The 23,000-nt window shown below is 39.4% G+C and overlaps 1 protein-coding gene across 1 annotated transcript; it reads right to left on the reverse strand.

The window, feature by feature from the left end:
* Nucleotides 1-2,339: 2,339 nt before the first annotated feature.
* VNN2 (vanin 2) lies at nucleotides 2,340-17,139 on the reverse strand. The gene is made up of 7 exons (XM_008953014.4): nucleotides 16,247-17,139; nucleotides 15,992-16,122; nucleotides 14,413-14,605; nucleotides 11,030-11,318; nucleotides 9,714-10,087; nucleotides 8,253-8,423; nucleotides 2,340-3,049 (listed from the first exon to the last, which is right to left on the reverse strand). Exons 1-7 carry the CDS (start codon nucleotides 16,457-16,459, stop codon nucleotides 2,858-2,860), a joined length of 1,563 nt encoding a protein of 520 aa, XP_008951262.4. The 5' UTR covers nucleotides 16,460-17,139; the 3' UTR covers nucleotides 2,340-2,857.
* Between the last annotated feature and the right edge of the window lie 5,861 nt (nucleotides 17,140-23,000).

A 23,000-nucleotide genomic window follows, 5' to 3' on the forward strand; every position in this document is an offset into this window, starting at 1 on the left:
ACCTAAGCAGGCATCCAGCCTCAGATATCTTTTAGAACATTATCACCCATGGACTATCTTGGAATGATGGTCAGAATGGAGTTAGAAATGTAAAAAGAATTTAGGAAAGAGGCCAAAACAGAAAGAATGCTGACAGAAATCACCTGTACAGAGCAATGAGCCAACATTATGAGGACAGGTCAAAATGCAAAGAAAGTAGAAAGTAGGGGCAGTGTAATTGCAAAGCAGGTTGTGAGCATATCATAGAAATTATGGAAATAGATCATATCAAAGGGGGCAATGTCACAGAGTGGCAAAGGGAGCAAAGAGAATGCATAGACCACTGTCTCAGTACTTAGTGCTTGGGATATAGTAGGTGATCAATGCTTCCTGAATGAATGAAGGAAGGCTAGGTAGTGAGCCCTGAGAGAAGGCTGCTGCTGAGCATGTGACTTTGTAATACAGGGGGCTGTAACCAGGAAGTTGTAAAAGAGCATTTCAGGAAAAAAGCCTAATGAAAGCCAAATAGGAGAAAATAAGAGCTTTGTTTACTATCTCCAGAACCACAAGGGACTCAAGAACTAACATGAAATTTTAGAATGGGATGAGGCTGGGCGCGGTGGCTCACACCTGTAATTCCAGCACTTTGGGAGGCCGAGGTGGGCGGATCATGAGGTCAGGAGATCGAGACCATCCTGGCTAACATGGTGAAACCCCGTCTCTACTAAAAATACAAAAACTTAGCCAGGCGTGGTGGCGGGCGCCTGTAGTCCCAGCTACTCAGGAGGCTGAGGCAGGAGAATGGCGTGAACCCGGGAGGCGGAGCTTGAAGTGAGCCGAGATCGCACCACTGCACTCCAGCCTGGGCGACAGAGCAAGACTCTGTCTCAAAAAATAAATAAATAAATAAATAAATAAATAAATAAATAAATAAATAAATATAAAATAAAATGGGATGAAAGATAGTTATCAAAGAAATATTAAGGCCAAATGAAACTATGCTTGGGTTGTTTGATAAAATAAAATGTATGTGAGAAACCACGGTGGAGATGGGTTAAAATGTGGTGCAGGCAATTTTACAGTAGAACATTAAGTGCTCTTTAATTTCCTTGGCACTTGGTGCTTTTGTTTTTTGTTTTTATTTTTAACAAACTGAGGTACAGCTGAGAGCTCCAAGCTTGAATCAGAACTGTCCCTTTCTGTGAAAGGAGCTCCTTGCTTGTATCTTACTCAAACCAGTTTGTTTAAGGTCAGCTGTTGATTTTCAATCAACATCTAAACTTCTGCAAATGAAACGTCATTGCCCAAGAGCCAAAATACATGCTGCAAAACCACTGCACAACATCTAACTTCCTCAAGCAAAACTTGGCAAATTTTAAATGTCCCATACTTTATGAAAAGGAAAAAGAAGCCAGGCATGGTGGCTCATGCCTGTAATCCCAGCACATCGGGAGGCCAAAGTGGGTGGATCACCTGGTCAGGAGTTCGAGACCAGCCTGGCCAACATGGCGAAACTCCATCTCTACTAAAAATACAAAAATTAGCCTGGCATGGTGGTGGGTGCCTGTAATTCCAGCTACTTGGGAGGTTGAGGCAGGAGAAGCACTTGAACCCAGGAGGCGGAGGTTGCAATGAGCTGAACTCCCACCATTGCACTCCAGCTTGGGTGACAGAGTGAGACTCTGTCTCAAAAAAAAAAAGAAAAGAAAAAGAAAAAAAGAACATAAAACTTTGATGATTATATGATTTGGACTATATACACAAATGCACGTTCATTACAGCTTTAAAATTGCCATCTTTGATGTCCCAATGCTGAACATAGGGAATTTGTATGCTCTTCTCAAAATTAAATACAAAGTGTGGCTTAACTTCCATATTTCTTCTCTTAATACTAACCACGAGATTATAAAAGAAATCTTACTTTTCTAGTGTATTTTAGTAGAATTTTAAAATCAAATCCATAAGTAGGTTTATGACAATATGTAAAAACAAAAGATAAATGCTTCAATTGTGTTTTTTATGTAAAAGTATTGAACTTAAAAATACTTTGGGAGATAAAAATCAGAAAATAAATCTGAAAATTCAAAATCAGTTCTTTAATTTTAAGAGTATCTGAATTAAATGATCAATAACAAATATACTAGTTTACTTCAAGTAGCATGGAATATGTGTATTTTGTAAAAAGTCAACCAAATGCTGAAAATAGTGTAACTTTTAACTGTCATGGTCTTTGTGTTATGAGATTTCTGCCTGTTAAATTATGCCATAGCCTTAAGGTGGAACAGTTGGGGCTATGAGTGCCCTGGGTCAGGTCTCCTTTGATATGAACTTGGAATAGCCGTCAATTCTTCTAGCACTCAAAACTACGTTCACTGTAGAAATAAATGTCGACATTGCCTTTTGATTGGAAAGTAAATCTCCTGATAAACATTAGCACAGAAAACTAGGTGAATTCAAATTGTCTTTAATGTCAAAGGGAATTCAGTCATAAACCTCTAAATTCCCATCATTACTATTCTCTTCAAGGGCACAGCTATGTTTGCAATGGCCCTGAAACTCCTCACTCCCATACATACAAGTCCCCCATACACACAAAGTCTCAAGCAAATGAGGCTGGAGCTGGAGTTTGATCTTCATTTATCTGACCCAAACACCCAGGCTCTTTCCATTGTTCCACGCTGCAACATTTCAGAGTAGCCAAAAAAATGGACAACATTATCATAATACTTAAAAAATAATTATTGATGAGAAAAAATATTTAGGACTCACTGGTCTATACTACTGAAATAGCCCTTCAAAGTTTCTTAGTAAACTTGGGAAGCCGATAAACACATTCAGCCAAGTATATGATGCAGAAGCTGAGTGATAAAGAGACGCCCTATAACATTACAATATTTTGCAAAGCTACGATCATTAATAATATGAATATTAGCAGGTAGGTTATTGCTAAATTGCTGGTCCCACATGAGCTGTAAAGTGAGTCCTTTGTGTACCACCTTCCAAAGAGTGACACTGTTAGTATAGGCCCAGATGATCCATTCTTGTTTACCAAACGCCCATCTTTCAGCACCTAAAGAAAGGTGGGAAAAGTACAGTCAGCTTTCTTAACATACAAGTTAAAAGCAAATTAATCATTTTGAAACCATCCTAGATATAATGTATAGTCAAATCATTTCTGATTTAGGAGGATGCAGCAAGTAGGCCAGGCAGGGGACAGCCATTTGCTATATAATGAAGACTAGAGCAATTCAAGAGGGCCCAAGATTTTAGTTTCAACAATCAAATGTAACCATTAATGGAAAGTCAAAATCAGCAGCAGCAATTCATTGAGTTCGATTATGTGCAAGACAATCAGGAACCAGAGAGGTATACATCACATCCTTCCCTCAAGAAGCTAAAGAGCTAATGGTGAAATGGAGCGGATTCTAAACATAAAGAGAGAAATCAGTTTATCAGTGTATCAGAGAAGAGAACAGGTAAGTGCTAGGAGGTCTGAGAAAAAAAAACTGAACTGGTCTGTTTCACGGAGTGGGACACAAGCTGCCAAAAACTCAAGCTGTTAGGAATTTCTTTCAAGGGCTGTATGGCGGAAGACATTGTGGGAAGTGGACATTGAAACAGCAAAGGCTCATTCTGAGACAGAAGTGTGTGTGACAGATCAAGGCAATGTGAGTTCTCATTCTAGATTGGTTAAAACCAGTGGTGTGCTGGAGCTAGTGGTGCACAGGCTCATGAGAACAGATTGTTAAATTTCCAGGAAATTGGACAGCTGGCTGTTAAACACAGCCATTCTTTTTTTTTCCCGCCTTTTTTGAGATGGAGTCTCGCTCTGTCACCCAGGCTGGAGTGCAGTGGCATGATCTTGGCTCACTGCAACCTCCGCCTGCTGGGTTCAAGTGATTCTCCTGCCTCAAGCTCCCCAGTAGCTGGGATTACAGGGGCGTGCCACCAAGCCCAGCTAATTTTTGTATTTTTAGTAGAGACAGGGCTTCACCATGTTGCCCAGGCTGTTCTCGAACTCCTGGCCTCAAATGGTCCTCCCAATTCAACCTCCCAAAGTGCTGGGATTACAGGCGTGAGCTATCAAACTCTGCCAACAGATCCATTCTTGAAGCTGGTGGGATCATGGTGGGAATATTGACACAATGAAAATTGGCAAATTCCATAAGTCAGGGCTTTTTGTTTTCTACCTCAGAGAAGGAATTGTTTAAAGTTACATCACACCACTGGCTAGCGCTGAAGATTGGTGAAGAAGAGAAGAAGGAATATGATCAGAGGAAGGTGGAGATCAGACTGTGAAAGGCATTAATGCCTAGATCTAGCCTGAAGCCACAGTGGAGTTTTCCTAAGAGAGGAATGCGTACAAAGCAATTGAACAAGAACAGAAGGAAACATGCATAGACAGTCAATAAACAGAACAAGAATAAAATAAAATGAACCCATTAGTTGTGGAAATGGAGTTGGAATGGAGAAGAAATTGAAAATTGGGAAATTAGTTGGAGTGGAGAAGAAATTGAAAATTAGGAAAATAGATGCTTTACAACTGGAAGGAGAAAAATGACTAAATATCCCAGAAGATAATGATTGTACTTCACCATTCACAAAGTGCCTTCACATGCATTATCATATTTGATCCTCACCAAATCAGTGAGGAAAATATTCTCTTCTATGAGTAGGAAATTCAGAGGTTAAGTGACTTTCCCAAGGTTATCTAACTAGTTAGTTACAGAGAACAGACTCTGCCAGTGCTTCTGACAATACACCAGAGTTGCCTAAGGTGCTAAAGCAAGATGTTTCCACATTTGTGGGCATGGTGGGTAACACCACCCTTTTAACATAAAACTAAAGTGGTGGTGGGGGTTGAGGATACACAATAAGTGTGTTGAAATCTCTGCAATAGTGATCCTCTAAGATAACGTGTAAATATCTACGGAGAGAGTGTGCATCCATCAACAGAACTGAGAAACTACTCAAGAAGCCATAATGAACGTGACTGATGTAAAACATTTGTCATCTTCAATATTCTGACTGCTCTCTCTAGAAACAACATATTCACAGAAGAGCCATGCCCTGCAAGGTCTCTAGAGAAAAGAAGCACTAAAAAAACCAAGAATGGGTTATTGGACTTTTTTTTGGCTCTTTTTGAGGAAAGTGGGCACCTTGATCCTACATGGTCTTTAGATCACCAGCCCTAAAGAGAAGAATCACATTGCCTCAGGCTTCCGTGGGTTCTTGGAAATCTTTTCCAAGAATGCCCAACTCCTTTTGTTTTAATTCTGCACTCACAAAACAAACTGATCTATCATTTGTACTTTTGAGAGGATTTGCCAATGAAGAGTCTCCTTGACATACAGTTCATTGTTCCCAGCTAAGGGAACCTATTTTTTAAAATAACAAGTTGGTGTTCTTGCTTATCTATCTTGCAAATTTGATTAGTATCTGTTCCTTAGAACCTGATGAACTTCAGTGAAAGTCATGCCACAGAGAATCTACACTTATAAAATAAAGACCTGCCTCACCCTCACCATGATGTTCCCTCCAAGGGACTACAATTCCAAAGACCCTCCCTGCCAGCTGTCACATGGCTCTTTCATATCTTTTTTGGTGTAATACAATCTATATCTCATTTCCTTCTTCTGCAAATGGTCTGGAGCAGGTAAGACAAGATCCAAATGATGACTACAGGTGCCCAATTTAAATGGTAGGTGCTATGCCCCCTTCCCTCCTTCCTTCCATCTAAGAAGGAACCAGAGATGGGATACAGCATGACAAGTTCACAGAATCATTAAAAGTTGAGACCTACTGATACCACATTTACCCTAATGTGATTATTACACATTGCATGTCTGTATCAAAATATCTCCTGTAACCCATAAATATATACACCTACTATGTACCCACAAAAATTAAAAACAAGGCCGGGCATGGTGGCTCATGCCTGTAATTCCAGAACTTTGGGAGGTCGAGGTGGCAGATCACTAGATGTTAGGAGTTCGAGACCAGCCTGGCCAATATGGTGAAACCCCATCTCCACTAAAAATACAAAAAGTAGCTGGGCGTGGTGGCATGCACCTGTAGTCCCAGCTACTTATGAGGCTGAGGCAGGAGAATCGCTTGAACTCAAGAGGCAGAGTTTGCAGTGAGCTGAGATCGCACCACTGCACTCCAGTCTGGGCAACACAGCGAGACGCCATCTCAAATAATAATAATAATTAAAAATAATTTAAAAGAATGTTTAAGAGTTGAGATGTACAAATACTATGGAGTTAAGCATTTAAACATGTATTCTCTTGAATCATTCTCTAACTCTTCTTAACTGCCTGAAGCCATTTGGGATGATATTTTTAAAACAAAGAAAGGAAGTAGTAATAGAATAAATTATTTACGTTCTCCAACTCTTCATGCACTATCACCATCCACCTTCAAACACTTATGTGGTTCAGAGTAAGAATGAAATGGTATTTCTGGCTTTGGACCTTTAACCTAGTTTGGAAAACTCTAGCATTTTTTTGTCCTTCTCCCATGGATGAAGTAGTTTCATCAGGTAAATGTTCAGTCCTACTTTGGGACAATTCCTCAAAGAGATAGATTTCTATGAGTACAAGACATGGAAAAAGTGGCAAAGTAGTACCAGAAAATTAGATTGTGTGCTCAGTTTAAATCTTCAGGCTTACAGAATATAATGCATCAATATGGCTAGACCCTATGTCCTCCTAAGTTTACCTTGGTGACCCTGATTTCTCTCTCTCACTTCCTTGAAGTGATCTCAGATAGATATTTATGTCAGTCCAGCCACTTTTAGCTACTGGATTTTAGCCCCAGACTCCTTGCTGTAGATTTAATCATGATTTTCTGTAGTTGGCACTTCAGCTTTTATTCCAGCCTCAATTTGCTCATGAGATTCTACCTAAACAGGTTCTATGGCAGCAAAGGATTCCTGATCTTTGGATTTTATGGCCTTAAGGTTACACTGTATGTTAAATTGTTGGTTTCACAGAATTAAGTATTTTTATAAGTATGATATATTCCACTCTGATAACACAGCAGATACAGATACGTGACCATAAGCAATCTGCAATTTTAAAGACTTCCTTACTTGATGCCTTGATTGAATTAACTTGGACCCTATTTTATAGGATATGCAATGATTTCACCCTAGTTACTGAAACCCTGCCACTGTTTGCCACAATTCAGAGAAGACATTAATATTCAAACCACTGGAATATGTGTATGTATGCGTGTATGTGCATGTGTGCAAATGTTGTATATTAGCAGATATAAGCCTGCAGAGTCATAATTCTAATTTGAAGCCAGCTTAATTTGTGAATTAATTAGCTACAGCCACTGTAATTTATGAACAAATGCTGGGTGCAGTGGCGCATGCCTTTAAATCCTAGCTACTCAGGAGGCTGAGGCAGGAGGATTGCTTGAGCCCAGGAGTTTGAGGCTTCAGTGAGCTATGATCATGCCACTGCACTCTAACCTGGGTGACAGAGCAAGACTCTGTTTAAAAAAAAAAAATGTGAAATAAACATCTGATTTTCTGTTTGTCTTCACTAGTGACAAAAGGAAATTAAAAATCTATAAACATTCTTCAATGAATGGTATCTCAGATTCACAGTTCTAGGTATGTTCTTTATTATGTTCTTCCAATGAAGTATCATCATTTTATAATTAGTTGTTATAAATTGAAAAAATGATCACAATATTTTCCCCTCCTTGACCCATGTCCTTTTGCCGTGCGATTTTATAGCTCTTCCCATTGAGAGGTCTGAGTTCTTTATTTCTCTGCCACTTGAATCACCACTGCTCATGTAACTTCCTGTGTTGATGCAACATTTGCAAACACGGTGCAAGCAGAGATTTGCAAAGAACTTGCAAAGATTTTTTTTTCTCTTGATGCTCCTGGACTCATTCAGCTAACATGTGAACAAGCTCAGGTTTGCTGAAAGATGAGAGACCATGGGGAGAGATGGCCTTAATAATCCCAGCTGTCCAGGACAAGGCAATCACAAACTGGTCAGTCCTAATCAACCCACTAGCCAATGGCAGACACAATGAGCCCAGCCAACGTCAACTGAGCCTATCTCAGACCAGAAAAACAGCCTACCTACACCAAGTTCAAATTGCCAACCCACAGAACCAGGGATAAAGAAATGGTTTTGAGGAAATTTGTTACACAGCAGAAGTTAACTGGCAGAGTGGCTATAGCTTGTTTTACTTGACTTCAGAGAACATATAAAATGAAAATACTCTTATAAAAGTCCTCTTACCTCAAATTTTCCAGGTGACAGATGAATTTCGGTAAGTAGCACTTCAGGAAAAACATACTCTGTTCCAAATGTGCCACTGAGGGAGAACATTTCAAATCTTGTAGAAGCAGTTTCTACTGGCCGTCCACAAGTTGTCAAATTAGTAGTTTTGCACTTCAGCATTGTGCAGACCTATGTGGAACAACCGCAGATAAAACGCAATGCCTTACATTGAAGTTACTCGTACCAGAAATGTTGCCTTAGTTTATAACCACAGCGAAGCAAACATTATCTTTCTCTGGAAAAGGATTTGGATCATGTTTCTTATAATTAACTGCTTTATTAAAAATGGCCAGTGACTTGAGAATCAACCCACTTCCTAAATAACAAGTGGATTAAGAGAAAGAAGTCAGTTTAGAATTAGAGTTAAACCATTAGTTTGCTATGTCAGATGATGGCATTGAGCTCAATGAAGTGGAGATCTTTGGGCAACAATAGTACTGAAGAGTACTGAAGCTGAAAGGATATTAAAATTTTTTCCACCCTTTAATCTCACCTCTCTTCCCAATCCTTTTCTTTAGAAGAAGGCAGTGGGACATGGAGTATAATAGGAAAATACAAATTCAGAGCCAACATTCTATAAAAAGTTTCATCTTTAAAATTTGTCATTTGAAAGCAATACAAGGCCAGGTGTGGTGGTTCACACATGTTATCCCAGCAATGTGGGAGGCCGAGGCAGTCGGATCAGCAGAGGTGAGGAGTTGGAGACCAGCCTAGCCAACATGGTGAAACCCTGTCTCTACTAAAAATATTTTGTATATGTGTGTGTGTGTGTATATATATATATATATATTTTTTTTTTCCAGGTGTGGTGGCACACGCCTGTAGTCCCAGCTACTCAGGAGGCTGAGGCGTGAGAATCGCTTGAACCTGGGAGGCAGAGGTTGTAGTGAGCCGAGATCATGCTACTGCACTCTAGCCAGGGTGACAGAGTGAAACTCTGTCTCAAAAAAAAAAAAAGAAAAAGAAAAGAAAAGAAAAGAAAAGAAAAAGAAAGCTATACAAAAACCAGGACACCTGATTAGAAGAGAAACTAAAATAAAAGTAGTATCTCTATTTACTGTTAGTTTTGCAAGTGAAAATAAGACTGTTTATAATTTAGATATGTTGGCAAACCCACTTAAGGAAGTCTTCTTGATGTTCTCCACAGTAGGCTGGTTTATTAGTCAAATCGAAACTCATCATGGTTAGGTTAATAATTTTTTAAATATGCTTAAAGCAAGCAATAAGATTATACTTAATTCCCATTGTAAATATTTTATCCCAGTGTATGTACGTGTATAAATGCACGTGTGTGTGTGTGTTGCCATCAATGCATGGAGTCAAGCCAAGGAAAAGCACCTGGTTTTCTGGAACAAATATAAAAAGTTAACCTGGAATTTACCTTTCACTTGAACGCCCTTTCATTTGAACTGAAATTACCTGCCAGTACTCTCTTCTCCTTCGGCCATGTAATCCTGTAAAAGCTCCTAGAACGTACACTTCATTCTCTTCTTTTTGTAACATTCTGTAGCTTAAATGACAGCAAAGCTCCTTTTGACAGACTGTAAGATTTCCTGCATTTTCAAAAAGTTCTGTGAAGTTGAACCCATCCCTGGAAATAAATCCCCTGAAAGTGTTTTCCTGTACTGGAAATGGTTTGATGGTGGTGGCGTAGGCATTCCAATTCACAGCTGTTGGGTAGGCAAGCGAGGATAGGGGATGTGAATCCACCTCCGAAAGGAGAAGTTTTCCCAACTCTGTCTTCATGTCATAATGATACACTTTGGGACCATTTGGTGCATAAATACCACTTCCTGTGAATAAAAGACAAGTCTTCTAAAAACAACAACACACACAAAAAAACCAAAACTGCCAATTTCCCCATCAGAATTGGGCATGTTATCACGCCACCATATTAGTCACGATGAGAGAGGATACATGTTTCTAATTGCACTGAACACCTAACTACTTCTATTCTCTAATGGAAGAGATTAAAATAAACATTCCTTGGTCTCATTTCAATTAAACCTTAAATATAATAGCATTATTTATTAGCATTATGGAAAATTAAACCAACTACAAAAATCTTTGTAGTCAGGAGTTCCTGAAAGGTGGGGAAAGGGAATAAAAATTCTCCCCTATTCCTCATTGTGGTGGTTTTCAAATATATCCAAAAATTCCTTAAAATTCTTCTTTCTGGTGGGAGGATCTAATTCCTTTCCCCTTGAAGAGGGGCTGGACTTAGTGACTCACTTCCAATGAATAGAACATGGCAGAAGTGATGGTGGGTAACTAGTCATAAATAGCAATGTGGCTTCTTCCCTTTTCTCTCTTGTCCCCTCTCATTAATTGCTCTAGAGGAAGACAGCAGCCATGTCATGAGGATATGCCATGCAGCCGTATGAGGAGACAAAGGGCAAGATATAGAGGCTTCCATGGCCACTGAGGAAAGTAGTAGCTGGGTAGCGTTTGGCAAATTACTTGCACTCTCTGTATGTCAATTTTCTCATCTGCAAAATTGGGATGACACTATCTATCTCATATAATTATTGTAATAATTAAATGAATAATACACATAAAGGTCTTAGTATAACCATAGCTTATAATCAAGTGCTAGCTTTTTTTTTCTATTGTGAAACTATGACAAACACAGTAAGAATTTCCAACAAGCAAAAAATTAATACAAGTCATAACTGAGGCATTCATTTCTCTGCACTTAAAAATATAAGATGAAATCTAACCTGGTCATGAATTACCTGTCATATTTAGGCTGACATGATGTGTGTTGGCCACAAGAAGATTAACTCCCATTCCCATTGCCCAAGCTGAATGGAATTCAATAGCTGTCAAAAGGGGCAAAACATTCATCCAAGCTGTGGGAAACAGTATGGTGTCCACATGGAAATCTTTCACCAGGGTAACACCAGGATCATAGAAGAATATATCAAAGCACGTGAAAATGCCAAACCTTCCAAATGCAGTGTTGAAGGTCACCAACTCCGGCTTTTCAGGGACGTTACACTGAGGCTCAGAGTACAGGTGGTACTACAACAAATGGATAGGAGAAAACCAGTAAAACCTTGTTTGTTGAAGAAATGACTCATAAAAACCCTCCAAGTTGGTAACAGATTTGGCTATGGTCAACTGCAGGGAATCTCCTAGGAAGCGGATAAATCTGGCAATTGGAAGTAAATTTCTAAGGAAAATGTGGAGGAATATGTAACATACGTCCATAGCATCTCTCTCATCTCCTCTCTCTCCCTTCTCTCTCTTTCCCTCTCTCTCAGTTAAGAGCCAAATACCCCCCCATAAACCCCAAAGTCTGTAAGTTTTTTTTAAATTTAATTTTATTTTATTTTTCTGAGACGGAGCCTCGCTCTATCACCCAGGCTGGAGTGCAGTGGCATGATTTCGGCTCACTGCAACCTCCACCTCCTGAGTTCAAGCGAGTAGCTGGGATTACAGGCACGTGCCACTATGCCCGGCTAATTTTTTCATATTTTTAGTAGAGACGGGGTTTCACCGTGTCAGCCAGGATGATCTCAATCTCCTGACCTCATGATCCACCCACCTGGGCCTCCCAAAGTGCTGGGATTACAGGAATGAACCACAGCACCTGGCCCTATAAGCTTCTTAAAAGTTAAAAAACATGCATTATTCTTCTTTGAATCCTTGGTGCCTAGAAACGTAATATTAATAGATGCATAATAAATACCTGTGAGTCAGGTGAGAGATGTCATCTCTCTCTTTAGTGTCCCATCCAAAATAATCTCAGTGACTCTTGCCCACCTTTCAAAATTACCATAGAAAGAAATGTATTTAATTCCCCGATTCCTTCTAGGTAAACTCAAAAAAAACTTAGTCTAATATAATAAATGGAATCAACAGTTAATAAAATGGTCTGCAGTGTAGAAAAAATATCTAAAAAATAGAAAAGAAATTGAGCTTTACTATTATTTTAAGAATTGACAGGCCAGGCAAGATGGCTCATGCCTGTAATCCCAGCACCTTGGGAGGCCAAGGCAGGCGGATAACTTGAGGCCAGGAGCTCAAGACCAGCCTGGCCAACATGGAGAAACCCCATCTCTACTAAAAAATCCAAAAATTAGCCAGGTGTGATGGTATGTACCTGTAATCCCAGCTACTCAGGAGGCTGAGGCAGGAGAATGGGTTGAACCTGGGAGTCAGAGGTTGCAGTGAGCTGAGATCGTGCCACTGCACTCCAGCCTGGATGACAGAGCCAGACTCTGCCTAAAAAAAAAAAAAAAAAAAAAGGAATTGATCGACAAGGTATTCTCATTAGGTTCACATATGTCAGAGGTCATGGGTTACAAACGGTCCCTGAGGTACCCTCAGGGAAGAGTGAGAGCCTCTCAACTTAGACAGGGTGACTGCAGGTTCCTTGCTAGTTTGTCCACATTCAGTGCACTGTGCCATCCTGCACATTTACAGAATGGCAGAATAGCTTCAAATGATTACTGCAAATAAACTGCATTGAAAGATAATACAAATAATGCAAACAATCTCCCAAGCAAGAAAATGGAAGCACTGACCTTTCTATTTTTACTATGAGACACATTTTAAGAAGAAAGTGAAGTGCAGTGATATATATGAAAAGAAGCTGTCAAAATCCACAAAATTATGAAGAAAGCATTTTGAAATTGTTGCACTTTATAAATACACACACAAAAATACAAATATTGAGGACTTACATTAACGATTTTTTCCAATAGGGGTCCATGATCGAAATCATTTGAAAACCATTGGTTTAACATCCCTCCTCTTAATTAATATTTATATTTTAACTGAGACTGCCAGGAGATAATTTCTCCACTCCAAAGATTCTGAGGCTACAGTTTAAGATGCTTAGAAAATATCTGGGTGTGGAGAAGGGACATTCATACTGCCTGTACATCACACATATCCATTTAAAAGGCCAGCCTTCTTTCTCTAGCTAGTTTAGTATAAAATTATGACTTAAAGGTTATTTGATTCCTTTTTTCAATTCAGAATTTAAAGTAAACATTTTATGGTTTGATCTTAAATCTATAAGGTGGTAATTAAATTAGCTGGTGTAGAAAATAAGGTATTTTGTGGTTTGATAGCAAATTAACTTATGCGAAGCTGATTCATACAATTTTGAAACATCTTTATACCATTTCGATATTAAATAGTATGTAGATTATGGCTGTGCTCAGTGGCTCATGCCTCTAATCTCAGCATTTTGGGAGGCCAAGGTGGGATGACTGCTTGAGGTGAACAGTTCAAAGACAGCCTGGGCAATATAGTGAGACTCTGTCTCCAAAAAATATTTAAAAATTAGCATGGTGGCACATGCCTACAGTCTCAGCTACTTGGGAGGCTGAGGCAGGAGGATCGCTAGAGCCCAGGAGTTTGAGGTTAACAGTGAGCCATGATGGCTCCACTGCACTCCAGTCTGGGCAACAGTGAGACCCTGTCTCTAAAAAAATATAAAATTATTGAAACAGTGCCCAGATTATAGTCACCTTAGTATCTTTTTTTATGTTAAAATTATTTGTTTTATATGTGCAAAAGGTTTATCTCAATCCTGGACCATCATGACACTTTTTTTTTTTTTAACAGTTCTCTGCCTACATGATTTTCTGAGTAGTTTTTTCCAAAGTGTCATTTTCTTTTTTCTTTTTCTTTCTTTCTTTTTTTTTTTTTTTGAGAGTCTCCCTCTGTCACCCAGGCTGGAGTGCAGTGACACAATCTCGGCTCACTGCAGCCTCCACCTCCTGGGTTCAAGCAAGTCTCCTGCTTCAGCCTCCCACATAGCTGGGACTACAGGCATGTGCCATCACGCCCAGCTAATTTTTGTATTTTTTAGTAGAGACGGGGTTTCACAATGTTGGCCAGACTGGTCTCAAATTCCTGGCCTCAAGTGATCCACCTGCCTCAGCCTCCCAAAGTGCTGGGCTTACAGGCATAAGCCTCCACGCCCAGCCCAAAGTGTCATTTTCTTTATTGCCCACTTTCAAAAAACAAAAAACAAAACAAAACAAAAAAAAACCCTCTAGTAATATTGTATCATATAGGGAATGAAATTCAAACTCCTAAACCCAGCATTGACCACTCACAACACGCTCCATTTTACACGTCCGTCCCTCTCTCTTACCTTATGGTAACGTGCCACGAGTTTTCCTTCTGTATTATACACCACATTGGTATTGTATTGAAAGTAGCCATTAGGAGGACATGTGGAGTCACGGGAATTACATGGCTTTTTGTCCCCCAAATTTGCCAAGACATAGATAGAGTTGTCCTTGGCCAGGCAGCTGAGTCTTGCTTGTACTGGTGTGTGACCAAATCTAAACCAAATTATAATTAAGAAATTTCAATTTTAAAAAAATATTTTAGTCACTTTATATGGAAACGATAGCAACTGTAACCACTTAAGTGGAACTTAAGTCAATACAAAAACTATGCCTAAAAATATCATAATTTAAAAGCCACAGATGATTATACACTTGATGAATACTTCCCACACCGTTTCTATTGCTCCAGAAATTCATTATTCGGTCTCCTGCCTCATCAAGGGTCTCCTCTCTACTGAAACATCCCATCAGCAATGAAATATCCTCTAGTACCTCCCATCTTTAAAAAATAAAATTGAAACCTCTTTTGACCCTTCCAAACATGCCCTTCCAAATATTGCTTTAATCCTCATCTCTCTCTTAAAGCAAAACTCCTCAAAAGATCAGTCCCTCTTGCTATTGCCAGTTCCTCCTCTCCCATTCTCTTTCAGAGCACTCCGACTTTTATCTCTATCACCCAAACTCTTACTAATGCCAGCAGTGACCCCCACATTTTACCTGATCTCATCTTAACTTTTCAACAGCAGTTGGCACAGTTAATTACACCTCCTTCTGGAAACACCTCACTTCTTTATTGGACCCACCCTCTCATTTTCCTATTTATTGGTTGCTCTTCTTCGACTCTTCTGCTGATTCCTCATTTTCTTCCGAGTCTAAACACTAGAATTTCCTAGGGCTCAAGCCTTATACCTAAACTCTTCTCTAACTCACTCCACAGGTGAACTCATCATGGTGTTTAACACCATCTATATGCTGACATTTGATTTTCTATCTCCAGATATAATTTTGTCTTTTCATGCCAGACTTGTCCATGCAACTGCCATGTTGACACCTCCAGGATGACAGTAGGACCCAGATTTTTAATATAATTAGAAGGTTTCTAGATAAACTTTTCCCAGGAAAATTAGCTTTGTGAGCCTAGGAAAATGCAGTTTCAAAGCATAAGGTCTTATGATTCACTTGAAAATACATGGTGAAGTCTTTCTGCCTAAGAAGCAACTCTGGGATGGAGAGACTCTATAACATTGAAAGGGTGTCCCTTCAGCAGAGGCTTTGGAATGTATTCCTAACACAATCCACTGTCTACTTCAGAAATTAAGTTACTACTTGTATCTATGAGATCTCTTCCCTTAGTTTTTCTTGCAGGAATACCCTATTTACACATTTTCTCAAAATTTAATAAAGATTTTCAATCACAAAAGATTGTTAAATAGTATCTAAGTACAATTTTTTAAAATCTGACAAATGTTGAGATAAATATAACCATAACATATACCACATATATGATATATGATAATTCAAGAGCAATCATTTTGCTTTGGTGAACGTGCACATTTTAGAGAGTTACTTTTGCACAAAAGACTAAGATAGTTAAAATACCTGTGGGGGTCTTGACACGGAATCCAGTTCACCTGAGGGTCTGGGATATCCTCCAGATAAGGGAAAACAGTTTCCCTGGTAAATTTCCATCCATAAAGTGCATCTTCTGGAGTCACAATGATTCGAGCACCCTGTTCAAAACAAGCGAAATAAAAATGATTTTTCCATGTACAACACAGACAATTCAGCTCTCTCGTCTTCCACCAGCTCCCATGCCCCTCGTATACATTATGATTAACAGAAATAAGAGAATACCTGCTCAGCTGCCTGCTTGATCGCTGTCTCCAGAATGTCTATATTCTCGTTCATGAGATTCAAGGCATCCTCCTGAGAAACTGGTGTTTCTGTTTTATTTGGCAAAATGACAGCATGTTCATACACTGCAGCTATAAAACTGTCCTGAGTACCAACCTGCAGGGTTATTAGGGCAAAAACTGCCACAGAGGTTGGAAAAGAGGAAGTGACCATGGCCAAGGTTTAGTGATTTCTGAAAGCAAAAATAACATTTATGTAGTATTTACAGAGGGGAGAATGTTTGCATAACATGTGGCTGTCAGTTACTGACCTTTTGCTTTATCATCTTTTTTCTTCTTCTTCTTCTTCTTCTTCTTCTTCTTCTTCTTCTTCTTCTTCTTCTTCTTCTTCTTCTTCTTCTTCTTCTTCTTCTTCTTCTTTTTTTTTTTTTTTTTTTGAGGCGGAGTTTGCTCTGTCACCCAGGCTGGAATGCAGTGGCGCAAGCTCAGCTCACTACAACTTCCACCTCCCAGGTTCAAGCGATTGTCCTTCTTCAGCCTCTGAAACAGCTAGGACTACAGGTGCACGCCACCACGTCCAGCTAATTTTTGTATTTTTAGTAGAGACGGGGTTTCACAATATTGGCCAGGCTGGTCTTGAACTCCTGATCTTGTGATCCATCCACCTCAGCCTCTCAAAGTGCTGGGATTACAGGCGTGAGCCACTGCACTTGGCCTACTTTATAATCTTAAGAATGCAATATATCTGACCACTCTTAAAGAAAGAAAAGTTGCAGTCCATTTAAGACAATCAGAAAGTATTACAGGGATTGAACAGCATGTACTATTAAGATTTAATGTTGAATTTCCAAAAGACACCCGAATTCAAATATAGAACAATTCCAGCTTTTGTTAATAGAAACTCATAACTAACTCTCATGTAAAAAAATCACATCCCAACAAATATCTCATTTATTAAATTTAAAAATTGACAACAATTTTTTTGGTTCTGTTGAGTCACTTACATTGTGTTTATTTTTAGATGGGGGGGGAAATTAAATACTTGCTACTAAGAAAATGTAACACAGAACAATATTGAGAACAAAATTTACCCAAATCTACACTCTGACTTACTTATTGCTATTAAGGACTGAAAACATGTGCTCCAGAAAAGCAGGATTTTGTGTCTGGTTTGTTCACTGCTGTATAGTTAGTGCCTACAGCACCAATACCCCGAGGCACCTAGGCCAGAGGAGGAATCTCAGCTCAGGGGCCCCAGGCCTCAGGAGACTCCGCTTCTTTCCTTCTTTCTCTCTTACACCCTTCCCTCCCCCTCCTCCCCCTACTTCTCCTTCTCCTCCTACTCCTTCTCCTCCTTCTTTTTCCTCCCTCCCCACCCCTTGCTTTGGAGGAAGATGCCAGGGAAGGGGAAGAGTCCAGGATTGGTGATAAAGATTATCTGTGTTGTAATAAGGAGAAGATGTAACTCACATTTTTGTTAGCCACAAATAACAACAATGAGTTTAAAAACAATGCTAACAGGCCAGGTGCAGTGGCTCATGCCTGTAATCCTAGCACTTTGGGAGGCCGAGGCAGGCAGATCACCTGAGGTCAGGAGTTCAAGACCAGCCTGGCCAACATAGTGAAACACTGTCTCTACTAAAAACACAAAAAGTAGCCGGTAGTGGTGGTGGGCTCCTGTAATCCCAGCTACTCGGGAGGCTGAGGCAGGAGAATCGCTGGAACCCAGGAGGCAGAGGTTGCAGTGAGCTGAGATCACACCATTGCGCTCCAGGCTGGGCGACAGAGTGAAACTCCGTCTCAAAGAAAAATAATAATAAATAATAATAATAATAACAAATACAGGATGTGATCTCAGATGCCTTCTTAGGACATTCATATTCTCCCTTCCCCAGGCTCAATCCTACCAAATAAAGGATTTGTTTTATTTTTATCCAGCCCTTTGGTGAAAGTCAGGGAAATGCTTTAAACAGCATAGAAGAGTAGGTACGAATAAACAAAGTTTATTCTGTGCTTTCCTTCATACTGAGATAAATGTTTTGTTAAGAATGGGGCCTAGGGGCTATAAATAAGATCTGCTCATATTTTCTGCTTTGAATAGAAGTTTCTATTAAAGGAGTAACTTTTCTTATCTCTATAGAGCAGAAAACTAAAAATAATTCAGGAAAAATGGTCAAGCCCTTTTGTGGAAAATGTAAAGGGATAGATATTTTTATGAATTTTTAGCAGATTGTATAATAGACTGTTAGTATATAACCATACTATATAGTGTATAATTAGTAAATTAGCATAGGTGATTGGTATATAATAGATTATGAGTGCTGTTAGAGTTTAAAAATCATGTAACCCAAATGCCCACTTATTACAGGATAGGAATCTGAGGCATAGACAGCTAGAGCGACAGAGCAGGATGTTCGCTTCTCATTCCTGATTCCAGAGTCTTTCCTTTATACCCAAAACAGCACATGTGTCTGTGCTCTCTTTTAATGTCTGCAACTGAGTGTCTGAACACTCGTGTCTTTTGGGATTTTTTTGTTTTTTGTTTTTTTGTTTTGAGACAGAGTCTTGCTCTATTGCTGTGGCTGGAGTGCAGTGGTATGATCATGGCTCACTTCAGCCTCCACCTCCCAGGCTCAAGTGATCCTTCCACCTCAGCCTCGCTAGTAGCTGGAACACCAGGTACGCACCAACATGTCAGGCTAATTTTAGCTATTTTTTGTAGAGAGGAAGTTTCACCATGTTGCCCAGGCTTGTTTCAAACTCCCGAGCTCAAGCAATCCACCCACCTTGGCTTCCGAAAGTGCTGAGATTATAGGTGTCAGTCACCGCAGCCAGTCATTCATGTCTTTTAAAGAACCCAATTCAAAATGATCACCTTAAGAAGACCATAGGCAAATTTGCTAAGTGCTAATGAAATTTCTGATGCAGTTGATGCCTAATAAAAACAACTAAGCTCTTCCATCTTTGTAAGTACAATTTGGGCCATGACCTACCTTCATTGATCTAGTATCACCAATTAGTAATACTTAATTAACTCTTTTGCTTTTAAGTAGTCAGGTAAGCTGATGAGGAGGAGTTAACAGTTTTAAAATTTTGGCAGTAGAAGTGGGGACAATCATATCTGTTATTGTGTTCCCAAATCTGGATGTTTTTCTCTGTCCTTGGCTGTAAAAGATAGAAATGATGTTGATTAGAGTTTTGGATTTTTTGTTTGGCTAACAGGGAAAGGGAAAATCACTTCTGATACAAAATCAAGGTGACTAAATTCCCTCCTTTGTTTTTTTATTTGCAGCATCTAAAAATTGTCTCACTGAAACTGAGAATTTGAGTAACAAAGGTAATTGCAAAAAAGAATTAGAAGTTAGTAAATGAAGGAGCAATTTAAATATAGGAAAATCCCTGAGATGTAAAGAAAATATTTGCTGTAGAGTTCATTGATATTGTTTTAAATCTTCAGAAGTAAAAAACCAAATTCAGCACATACAGTTTCAATAGTTGACTTTTCATAAAGATGATTGATCAGGTAAAGATTAAAATTTTTAGTTTAACTGAGTTATAAAATAAAGTAAGGTTATTTTGCCACAGGGAACATTGATTAATTGTAATTCACTGCTAAAAGAGCCTACTTCCTAATTTGCCATTTTGGGATTAATGAACTTAGCTAAAGGGGTAAAAAGTTAAAATCAATTAAAAATTATTTGGTCAAAGAGTCACCATAAAAAAAAAACGTATTTGGGTGGGCGCAGTGACTCATGGTTGTAATCCCTGCACTTTGGGAGGCCGAGGCGGGCGAATTATTTGAGGTCAGGAGTTCGAGCTCAGCCTGGCCGACATAGTGAAACCCAGTCTCTACTAAAAATACAAAAACTAGCTGGGCATGGTGGCAGACGCCTGTAATCCCAGCTACTCAGGAGGCTGAGGTGGGAGAATTGCTTGAACCCAGGAGGCGGAGGTTGCAGTGAGCCGAGATCGCACCATTGCACTACAGCCTGGGTGACAGAGTGAGACTCTGTCTCAAAAATAAAAAACAAACAAATAAACGAAAAACAGTAATAGCTCAAATATTTGTTTCTAATTGTGAATCTGATCATCTGTTAGAATAATGTTCAATTGGACTAGGTTTTAGGTCTTTAATTTTAAAAACCTCATTTTTTTCCCACTTTCTCAAGAGTAAGCATAGGGGTGTGGTTTCTGCTTTGCACCACTTCTTTGGACCTCTATTTCTCATCTAAAAGTTTAGGTAATCATACCTGCTCTATCTCCTAAAGATATGTGAAAGTCCTCTGTAAGACTACAATGCAGATGACAATAATTAACAAAAGTGAGTGACTATTTAGTAATATAATATCCTGACTGCTTAATATTATTTCATTGTTAGGCCCACAGAACTACTGTTGTTCAATTAAAATTCTAGTCTATTTGGATGACCGTGCTGAAGAACTGATGGAATGAAATGGGGTTGACAGAGTACCTGGGCATCAACTCCTGATTCATGCTAAACCCAGCGTGGTAGAAAAACTGCAGTGGGGTAACAAAGGCGAAACAAGAAAACCAAGGAACTCAACCCCAGGAAGGAGAGGAGCTGCTCCAGGCTCTGACACTGGCTGCTGGACTTCCTGTTCTGTCCCTTCTCCTGAATGCAAAATGACAAGTGAACTGAGAAACAAAGAATGGGAAATATCATGTATTATTATCAATGACATTCTCACAGGCAGCAAGGGTGACACGTCAAAATAAGAATAAGAAGCAACAATAAACAGAAAAGTCAGGCTCCAGTGTTAAAACTGTTTCTCTTAATACTGTATACCAAAAAAGTACAATGCTGTATCCAAAAAAAGTACTTAATGGCAAAGAAAAACGTTTCTGTCTCTACACCATTGGAGTATTACATATGGCTTTAGCGAGACTGAGTCAGGCCCTGTAAAAGGCAAGGTTGCCTTGAAGAGAACCAGCTTGAACTTTAACCATCTTTTGGGGCCAGGTCTCATTCAGATGAGGTAATCTTCCAGCTTTAGAGTTGGATGGGTGTTCAATGCTTCAGATAGCTAATGAACACAGCTGAAATCAGAGCAAATCTGAGAAGGTAATGATATATCACAGCCTTGGATTCTCTGAAAGAACTGCTAGATGGAAATGCTTGTGCAACATGAAATTGCCAATCATCACTGTTTTTGACCTAGCAAAAGTAATTTCACATGGTTCAACCAACATGTCTGTTTTCCTGTCTCAGAAACTTAGGGTTGAAGTTGCAGAAGTCCCTTTGAGTTAGTAGCATCCTTCCCTACTTTCCGACAGCTCCTGCTTCCTTAAAATAAAATATTAACAATATTAATCTCATAGTTCCACCCACTATGCCAGTCTATTAACCCTGCCAAAAGTTTCTTGCATTCACCAGCTGGTCCTTTTAAAAAAATTCAAAATTCTCTTGATTGAATTAAAAGCTTTTGGTAAAGTCGGGATGACTGTCACCACAGAAATAAATCCACAGGAACTGGATCCAAGTCACTCGTTGATTTATGTAGGCAGTTGGAGAGACATGCGTTTGAGAGGGTATGGTAAGAAAATATCATGGAAATCTCAGACATGAAAAAAATAAAAAGATAGATTAAAAATAGAAAAGTTTATGTCTTATTGAGCAATATGAGAATGTCACAGCAATTCACCAATAATGCCACTTGTTTATTTTCAGTGAGCAAGGAAGCAAAGAAAAAATAATGTTTGCAGCCCAAGATAACTACGTACAGCTTTAGTCAAGGGGGAGCCTTCCACTCCTCTGGATCTCAGCTGCTTTCCTTTCCAAGGCCCCTGCTCCTCCAGTCACCCCTGGTGACTTCCTGTTTTGATTTCACTTTCTGGGTGGGCCGTACCCTTTGAGATGACAGAGAGGAGTCCTAGCAGCTGCTGGTTCAAGGATGCTGCATCTTCAGTCAGACACCAGGAGAAGGAGTGTCTATTTTATTCTAGCCTGGCAATTCTGATTCCTGAGCTTTTCTTTCAAGGAGTTGTATGGACCAGATGACACAGGCGAGGAGCATTGACACAATTTCTACTGAACCAAGCTCAGCAGAGGAACCACAGCAATAGAATCAGGAGATTCTCTAGCCTACAAAGCCTAAGTCGACTCTCATATTCGTGTCATAGTCTTTCTCTTTAGCACATTATTCTTTTACTGTAACACAGATCCCACTCCAGACTGTCCTTCAAATTAGAGAGAACTAAATTGTGTATGGTCCTGCATCTAGTTATGGCGAGCTTTTTTCTCACTGTAAGTTATAAGGGTCATGGTGGTATCTAATAATAATTAACATGGACATGGACTCTGGGGCCAGAATGCCTGGGATTGAGCCACTTCCTAGCTATGTGACTATGAGCAAGTTTTGTGCCCTCTCTGTGCCTCAGTTTCCTCTATCTGCACAATGGTGATACGTGCTGAATAATTTTTGCTATTATTACTATTGCTTCATTCCTACAAGATGGAGGCCCTATTACAAGAGCCATGCCCAAGGCAGCTTTTACCCAGGCCTTGGTGACGTAACAGCCTGTCCTTGGTTACTGTCTTGTTAAAAGAATGTCAATGCGTCTACTTCTTTATGTTTGCATTGTTCTGTCTGTCTCCACAAAGTCTTTCAAGTTTCCTCTCTTCCAGGTCAACCTAATCTGAATGGTTTCTCCTAAAATTATGAACTTAAATTCTCTTTCTACTTGCTAATCTTGATGGCATTCCCTCCATTTGTACCACAGATTCTCTTTCTGAT

The sequence above is a fragment of the Pan paniscus genome, chromosome 5 (assembly GCF_029289425.2).
Source record: "Pan paniscus chromosome 5, NHGRI_mPanPan1-v2.0_pri, whole genome shotgun sequence".
Lineage (NCBI taxonomy): Eukaryota > Metazoa > Chordata > Mammalia > Primates > Hominidae > Pan > Pan paniscus.

What these genes read in the sequence shown, in the direction of transcription:
- VNN2 (XM_008953014.4), bottom strand. Translation starts at nt 16,459, where the DNA reads ATGGTCACTTCCTCTTTTCCAACCTCTGTGGCAGTTTTTGCCCTAATA. An exon ending in CCGTGTCAAGACCCCCACAG is followed by an intron (nt 14,606 to 15,991) that starts GTATTTTAACTA and finishes AATTTGGTTTAG; the next exon opens with ATTTGGTCACACACCAGTAC. An exon ending in TGTCACCTGGAAAATTTGAG is followed by an intron (nt 3,050 to 8,252) that starts GTAAGAGGACTT and finishes ACCTTTCTTTAG; the next exon opens with GTGCTGAAAGATGGGCGTTT.